Source organism: Aplysia californica, unplaced genomic scaffold (assembly GCF_000002075.1).
Source record: "Aplysia californica isolate F4 #8 unplaced genomic scaffold, AplCal3.0 scaffold00096, whole genome shotgun sequence".
Classification (NCBI taxonomy): domain Eukaryota; kingdom Metazoa; phylum Mollusca; class Gastropoda; order Aplysiida; family Aplysiidae; genus Aplysia; species Aplysia californica.
The window spans coordinates 605,379-614,468 of NW_004797366.1; the positions used below are offsets into that span (position 1 = coordinate 605,379).

At 40.1% G+C, this 9,090-nt stretch overlaps 1 protein-coding gene across 1 annotated transcript in view; it reads left to right on the forward strand.

Moving 5' to 3' along the window:
• The window catches only part of LOC101848651 (serine/threonine-protein kinase VRK1), a gene marked incomplete in the record, with an annotated part of 19,503 nt that extends 10,419 nt beyond the window's left edge, over window positions 1–9,084 (forward strand). The window contains 4 exon segments of the mRNA XM_013080704.2: window positions 410–474; window positions 952–1,109; window positions 5,353–6,010; window positions 8,645–9,084. Coding sequence (XP_012936158.1) covers window positions 410–474; window positions 952–1,109; window positions 5,353–6,010; window positions 8,645–8,661 — 898 coding nt within the window.
• Window positions 9,085–9,090: the final 6 nt, after the last annotated feature.

A 9,090-nucleotide genomic window follows, 5' to 3' on the forward strand; every position in this document is an offset into this window, starting at 1 on the left:
ACCCCCCCACCCCTCTGTAAATTGAAATGCTAGAAAGTATAGCACAAACAAAACAGTTTGGTGCCGGCTCTGTGAATCTATGGCTCAGTCATTCTATAACAGGAAGCCGCAGTTTTGTGGGCATTTAGATGTGGTTTGCTCCTTTTACTTCTTCTCACTCCGTGTGACTATCCAGGACATTCACCTGTCTATGACAGTGGCTTTTCTCCTTTTGGCTGTCTTGGACAATTTCGAATGTTTTCTAACTGTGTACCACAACTCAACAACTTACACAGGAAATCACAGTGTGCTGGACAACTTTCTGATCTAAATGTCTTTAGATTTCTGTAACAAATTTCAGTGGGGTCTGTTATCTTCCTGTTTTTCTGAAGACCAAATTTATCCAAAACTTTTTGTGCTTGCTTTTCAGGTTCATGCAAAATGTTCCATCCTCAATTTCAACTTGTTTTTCCGGAGCTGCAAATCCAAATTCTGGTAAGAAGTGTGGTCATCGTGTTATCAAAGTTTACCACTCTTACTTTTTTTTTTTACCCACTCCACCTTGGCGTTGAACATTTTAGCAACATTTACTTTTAATGCTCATGATACAAACCTTTCTATGACTAGCCTTGGCTGTTGAACGATCTTCTATTGTCTCTAATACTTACCAACCCTTGAAAGTCCCTTTTTTTTTTTTAGAATGCTTTTAAAGTCTAGTTGGAGTGGGTGGTTGGCAGGTACTTTGGTGTAGTTTGCTCCCTCTTTCCTATCAAACGTCTACCATCCTTATCTCTCCTCCTTCTTTTCTTTGTATGCTGCTCTTTGGTAACACCTTGAATCTTCAATTAAAAATTTAGTTTAGTGTAATTTTCTGTATATAGTGTTCCCTGGTATCCCAACTCCACTAGCTGGCTGCATTTTGTGACAGTAATCATGCACGGTGTAAATGAACCAGTTTTCTTCCCTGGGCAGTGTACTCTGATACCATGGCCAAGTTCCTAGATGTCGTGAAAAAACTGAAGTACGAGGAGACCCCGGGTTACTGGCGCCTGAAGACGATTCTACGAGACGGCTTGACGAAGGCCGGCCACAAAAACGAGTGGACCATCGACTTTTCCGTGCAGACCAAGGTAGGAGTCAGGATGGGCGGCCTGCTCCCTCACGAAGGAGCCCACTCCCCGCTGATAGAGGAGACCACGGGCATGCCTCACTCAGTGAACTGTCCTTGTCCTCTCAGCTCTCTAAACCACTTGAGTTCTTCCAGCTATCTTCTAAATTCTCAGAGTCATCCCTTGAATTCTTCACATTATCTCCCGAACTCTTCTAGTCATCCCTTGAATCATTCAAATCATCCTTTGGATTTTTCAAATTATCTCCATAATTCTCCAAATCATCCTTTGAATTCTTCAAATTATCTCCTGAGTACTCCAAATCATCCTTTGAATTCTTCAAATTATCTCCTGAATACTCCAAATCATCCTTTGAATCCTTCAAATTATCTCCTGAATTCTCAAAGTCATCTCTTGAATTCTTCAAGTTATTACAGCATCTCATTCCCACAACAAACAACACGAGATTATGACAAAAACTATATCCTGGTCTTTGCCATAGCATCTGTCATTGTAGTCTTAGCCCTGTATTTTTAGGATAATGCCCTTTGAAAAGAAACTCACTGAGCCGCAGGAAGCTGTTTTATGCTTTTGGGGCGCAAGTGTAACAGCTTCAGAGGGTCTTTTTTGCAACTGCACGCAGATCAGTCTAAGCTATCTATTTCCTAGAATTTCACCTACAGGACACAGGCATTTATAGGGCATGAAAGAGCAGTAGGAAAGTGAAAAGCTTACATTTTTGTTGTTATTTACAGGGATTAAAGAGATATGAATATTTTTTGCTGCTTGCAAGAACTTTTGGGGTAAAATCTACACTATCGTTCAGACCCCCTTTCTCATCATGATCACCTCCTGAACTAGCGCTGTCATTATCAGAATAAACCGAACCCGTCATCTCCTTCAAGCTGAAGTCCACCTTTCATCATCATCATCATCATCATCATCATCATCAACGCCTTTCACCCCTGGCAGGGTATAGGCCACACACAAGCTCTTTCCATTTATCTCTGTCCTGGACCATCCTTCCTAGCTCGTTCCAAGTGAACTTCATCTCTCATGTCCCTTTCCACGCTTCTCCTCCATGTTTCCCGTGGCCTACCCCTGCCTCGTGCTCCTTGTGGGTTCCACTGCAGCGACTGTCTTGTGATGTTTCCCCTGGGCTTTCGTAAGGTGTGTCCCATCCATCGTCACTTTCTTAGTCCTATTTCTACTTCTATCATTCGCTTCTGTCCAGGCTGGTTTAAGTGGGTCTCGCTGATTCCCAGTATGTGTAGTTGGTATCGGTGCATCTCTTGGAGGACTTGAAGTCCATCTTTGCTACACTCAAATTGTTTGGCAAAATCATCTTTAAGCACTGAGCAGGAGAACAGTCTCGAATAACATTTTAAAAAGTTTTTAAAAAATAAAATGGATTACTTCTTTGTTGGTCTCTGTAGGAGTATATTAATTGAACAATTGCAAGGACTCTACAAATATGTATAATAATTTACCAAAGTCACATTACTTACTTTACTTTACTTTCCGATCCAGCGGCCTTTTGGGTTCTAGCCCTTCGGCCTGGGAGCAAAAGTCACATTACAAGTACCCACTGTCAGTCACCACTCTTCAGCCCCCTGTTTTGGAGCTCCGGTTGCCCTGTCATGCTAAAAGACACACCCCAGTGACTACCCTCCTCACTGCTGTTTCACTGGCGTATGCGTGTCATTATTGTGACTTGAACCCCTTCATAACTGCCCCTGTACATGGAACATGGTCAGCCAAGATGCCATCCTCCCATACTATTTACACATCCTAAAATGAATTATCCACAGTTTTATCAGGGTTGTAAATCTTCCGGGTTTTTCCAGCCGACTTGCCATTTGGGCCCCAGCTTTTAACAAAAGTCCACTATACACAATACATATTGTATATACCAAATAGAGATTATTTGTTGTGATAGAGGGAAAGAAACAAATATAATTTAGTCTCACTGTATTCTTATTTCAGTCAGTGCGCGCGCACCATATATTTTCCGGCTTTTTTTTGTCAAAACCTGTTTACATCCCTGTTTTATAACGGTTTCCACAATTTGTTTTGAAATGGAATTTTATCACAAAACCAACGGATGTCCTGGCTAGCAAATATGTGTGTGTGCCTAGAAAATGGTACCTAAAGTCGCCCCGGACCGTTTCGAGCTACAGGCTGAAAATGACAAAAATCACTTTTTTGACCAAAATGTTACAATTAAAAAAAGATGATAGATCCACCATCTTTTTACAATGTGCTCGAAGGGTTTTCATTGATTTGACTTCTAAATATTTTTTAAAAAATTATTTTGAGGGTAGGGTATAATAAAAACAAATAATGAAAATTGCTTTTAACAGGTGTTAAAATCTATTCTTGAAGCAGGTTTTCTCTTCCCTGCTATGTTTTACCATTGAAATTCCATTCATGATATTGATGTCAACTGAATGCCAAATTGGAAATGAATTTTCCAAGAATAAATACATTTAAAAAATGGTTTTATAAAAGTTTGTATGTGTTCTCACATTTGTTAAACTTAAAAGCTAATTTTCTCAAAATTATATTTTCTACCCTACTTCGCAAAATGTGCAATATCTCAAAAACTATTTGAGATATCTCAAAAATTCAAAGACCCCAGTGGTCAGCTTTGAACATAAGGTACAACTCTTTACTCAAAACGGTCGAAATCCGACTTTTGGTACCTTTCTTTAGACACACACACATATTGTCTGTAGTAAGAGGTTGGTTTTTTTTTAACTTACATCACGTTGGGGTTAAGCTCACTAATGACTCAGCCACTTGATTTTATCCACGATGTTAGAGAGCTGGAGATGAAGATGAAAATCAGTATTGTATCCTCTTGTCGTTTTCTTGCCTTTTCTCTCCCATGCAATTTGCAGCAGTACAGGATGTGCATCATGAAACAATAGAAGGGGAAAAAATGAACGAAATATTGCAACTGATCCGGTGTCATTTGTCTTTCTTTTACTTTTAATTGAATACTTTTTTAGTGTTTGCCAAATTGTGTTTATCAATCATCGGGCTATAACTTTTGTAGCAGACTTTGATTACTTTGCTTGGTACTGTTGATTTAATGTTGGAGCCTTTGATTTGATCATTTTCTCTTTTCTTACATTGAAATTAGGGGGACGGGCTGTTCTTTTTTTTTTGTCTCATATTTTTTATAATCAGACTTTTTGTTTTGCTCTGTACTAGTTCCCTGGCTGTTTTTTCAAGGATTGATTTTTTAAAAAATTTTTTGGCTTTTGGCTCATGAAAGTTTCTGGAAATGTTATGGATCAGTTTGGATTTTGCCGCAGATGCTTTGACATTTTTACTTGCACAGCAGTTTATTTATGTCTGTCTTAATGTTTATGAATACAGTTTTTATATAGGGTGAGGATTTATTATTACATGTTTTCAGAAATCTGCGCTTCAAACATAGGAAGAATTAACCATGAAAGAAGCTGCATGAAGAAAACCTTGAGACCATCTTAAGCTAAATTGACCGTCTGCATAGAGGAAAAGAGCCATACATAATAAAATAATTGGTAAAATTTGCTACTAATAACCGATTGACCGCAGAGCGTCAAAACATATGCTGTGGGGAGTGGAGTGGCTAATTTTCTACTTGTTCTGGTTCTAGATGATAAAGCTTAACCCATTTTCCTCAGCACTATTTGTATATTTGTTGTAAGTTCTCATGTTTGGTATCTAGTTAAAGATATCATGTCTGAAAGTAAGTTTTCATCTTCCAACAATGAAGTGAAATCACTGTTCAGTGACTTAGAATGGATATATTATTCTGTCCCCATGGTTTTATGCACCCCGCATAATTTAGCAAAATTTGATCATTTTTTTGCATAATTTTTTATTATTTTTCTTTATCATAAAAAATTAACAGAATCGAATAATTTCTCATTTTGAGCTCAGTTTGCGTAATTTCAGAATTTTTCTTGCATAAAACGACGGGGACTGATTATTGGTGTTCATTAAGCTACAAATAGCTTTTAGCCTTTCTATTTTCCTGTCAGGTTGCATCTGATGTGATATGTACCTTTTGTCAGCTTTATTTCTTTTCACATTGAATTTTAATGGGAGTAATATAGAATTAACATATGTATACCTGCATGTGTTTTTACGGTCCTTTACAGCGAAGAAAAATTTCCCTCTGGGATAATAAAGTATTATCTTATCTTACTTATAAGATATTCAGTACAAAATGTGAGCCAGACTTTACTCTGTTTCTCTCTGTCCTCAGACGACCACAAAGAGGAAGAGCACTGGCGGATCCCCCAACGCTCTGTCTCCGGTGAAGAAAGCTAAGGCTGGGGGAGCCTCGGCCGCTGCCAGGAAAAAAACTACACCCAAGAAAAGAACACCAAAGACTGCTACTCCCAAGAAAAGAACGCCAAAGACTGCTACTCCCAAGAAAAGAACGCCAAAGACTGCTACTCCCAAGAAAAGAACGCCAAAGACTGCTACTCCCAAGAAAAGAACGCCAAAGACTGCTACTCCCATGACTACCGAATCCCTCGAAACATCCCCGGAGACATCCCCCGAAATAATGCCGTCATCTAAAAGAAATGGAGCTGCCAGATTGGCAGCAAAAGCATCTCCTGTTCCCCGGAAAAAAGCAACTCCGAAGAGGGCTACTCCCATGACGACAAAATCCCCCGAAACATCCCCCAAAGTGACGTCTTCTAAAAGAAAAGGTCGTGCAAAATTTACGGCAAAAGCTTCCAAGAAAGACAGCGTGGCTGTGAAGCAAGCTAAAGGACCAGTGCCCGATACCCCTCTCACGCGGAGCCCATGGCCCCTGGTACCAAATGAGGACGGAGACTCTCTGCGACAGAGCAGCAGTGCGAAGAAAGACTTCCCCATGCCAGCGCCCTCAGTACCTGCTGCTCGTTCTCCAGGTAATAATAATAATAGATAGCATTTGTATGGCGTAATAATGGATAGCATTTGTATGGCATAATAATAGGTAGCATTTGTATGGCGTAATAATAGATAGCATTTGTATGGCGTAATAATAGATAGCATTTGTATGGCGTAATAATAGATCGCATTTGTATGGCGTAATAATAGGTAATAATAGATAGCATTTGTATGGCGTAATAATAGGTAATAATAGATAGCATTTGTATGGCGTAATAATAGATAGCATTTACATACGCAAATCCCCGCTCAACAGCAAGCTCTGTGGGCTTCACAATCTATACTATTACCCCAGCAGATCTGAGAGCATTTGGAAAAAAACTCAACTTCCTGGGAAGCATACAGTGCCAGCGGACATTTATAGGCGCTAAAACACTAACATATTGACATCTTTCACTGTCTATAGCTGGGTACTCATTCCAACCTGGGTAAAGTGAGGAAAATTTGTGTAAAGTGCCTTTCCCAAGGACACAACGTCGGGCCTGGGCCCGTGGCTCGAACCCCCGAACCCGCAATCTCACGATTGCAAGTCTTGCAACCTGACGCCATTTAAAAAAAAAAAAAATGTTTAATGACACAATGAAATAGCAGGAAGCACTTAGTAGATCTACATAAGATTGAATAAATGATCAATCAAGGTAAGGTGGATGTGTATGGCTGCTTTGTTACTTCTCAAGATTTCTCTGTTATTTTGTCTTTAAAAAAGTGGGAGCTCTGACGGTTCTTTTGTTAACTTTATTTCTTAAACGTTTTTTCTTTTTCTTTTAATGTCATCATCATCATCATCAATGCCTTTCACCCCTGGCAGGGTATAGGCCACATACAAGCTCCTTCCATTTATCTCTATCCTGGGCCATCCTTCCTAGCTCGTTCCAAGTGAGCTTCCTCTCTCTCATGTCCCTTTCCACACATCTCCTCCATGTCTCTCGTGGCCTACCCCTGCCTCGTGCTCCCTGTGGGTTACAGTGCAGTGACTGTCTTGTGATGTTTCCGCTGGGCTTTCTGAAAGTGTGTCCCATCCAACGCCACTTTCTTAGTCCTATTTCTACTTCTATATCCTTTTGTCCTGTCCTTTCCCACAGCTCCTCATTTCTTATTCTATCCTGCCCCTTAATTTTTAGGATACTCCTCATACATCTGTTTCTTTTAATGTAGGTGTATAATATATATATGCCCCCAACGACACGGTTTAGATCATTTAGGAGGTGGGCTTCAACCCTACCTGTCAGGGTCAACCCAATCTGAGAAGGATACAACATCCCAAAAGAAAGACTAAAATACCTGATAAAAGTTCTCCTCACTCAGGAATTAAACTCAGGTCTACTTGCGTGTGATGGCGAGGTGCCTGACCACTGCACCACAGACGTAGGTAAAAACACTGTGGTTGTCTTTGGAAAGTCTAGAAGGTTTGACACTTTTGTTTTTCCTTTTTCGTCTTCTATTATCTATTTGTGGTGGCCGAATTTTGCTATTCAAAAGGCTTTTTAATGGGTTCATCGATCGACAAGCGGTTTTGGCCAAAAGATTCTTTAAATTATTCTCCAGATCTTGACGCCTTTCGCTTTTTCAGTTTTGAGACAGTTTTACTGCAAAAAACTAAATTTCTTTATTTCGCCGATTGCTTTTGTACGCCGATGCTTCTGTCTCTGTAATTTTGAAAAAATCCGGTGCGGAAGAGTCATTTTGCGAGGCGCACTTTGTTTTGAGAGTATAGATCTAGATGTAGACCTTCTAATTTTTTGCATCTCTCAAGATTTATTGCTCCATTCCAGTAGAGTGTAAATATAGTAGGCCAATGGCTTTCAGTTGATGTTAATGCACCGATCATTCCTTTCATTCGAAAGGGGGTCCAGCTAGTTCATTTTTATTTCTCTTTTTTGTCAGCATTCACAATAAGCTCCTGGACAGCTACTGCATTTTCTTGGATCCTCTACTAAGTGTGGCTGTTTTGTTCACAACCCAACTGCCCTACTTGCTGTACTGATGGAACGTAGCTCCCTCTGTCTCAGTGTAGAGTCTATGCTGGGTGGTTGGTGGATGCTCTGGTGTGGCGGCTTGCTCCTTCTTTCCTATTGAACATCTGTCGTCTTTATCTTCCCTCCTTCTTTTTTTGTGTTTGTTACTCTCTTGTAACACTTCTCATCTTTGGCTCTTTTATGACCATATTGTGTTGCAAGTGCCATAAAACTCTTACTAAAACGGACAAAAGTGGCTTCACTGTCTCAGTGTAGAGTCTATGAGACCTCCCAACTCTCATGAAATTGAAGATGAATTTCCCTTTATTTTCTATTGTTCACACTTTGTCCATCAGAGGAAATTGTTAATCCCTCCCAGCCTGACTCGGCCCAGTGACAGAAATATGCAATGTTTGACCCATGATAAGAGATATGTGCACAATCTGTACTTATTCATTATGGAAACTTTACTTATCAAATGAGTGTTTTGTGTGATGTGATGTGTGCCAATGGCCTTAAACACTGAATAAACTTACTTACTTACTATGAAAGCTCCCAGGTAAGGTAGATTAGATTCCACTGTTTCTGTGTAAACTGCTCATCACCAACCTTTCCCTGTACCTTATTCCTCTTTGTTTCTTTTATTTGTTTTTATAGCGGCGAAATATGTGTGACGAGGAGGACAGTCGTTCAAAGTGACGCTTCCATCCAGACATCCCCAGGACTGGCATTGAAGAGATGAGAGCAAGGAAAGTCGTGTGTTGTCAATGACATGTTGTGTCTCGCTGATGTGTAGTCAACCAACGACATGTTGTGTCTCGCTGATGTGTAGTCAACCAACGACATGTTGTGTCTCGCTGATGTGTAGTCAACCAACGACATGTTGTGTCTCGCTGGTGTGTAGTCAACCCAACGACATGCAATGGTTACATTTCTCCAAGTTGCAGATGTTGAGGATACATTTAGACTAAGATGTTAAGATGAAGTAAGTGCTTCCTGCCCTCCAAAGTAATAAGTAGAAGTAATAGAGCAGGATCCTGACATAAAAGTTTCTGTAGATGCCTTTGGGATATATTCATAGTTTGAAAAATGGGGGGGAGGGG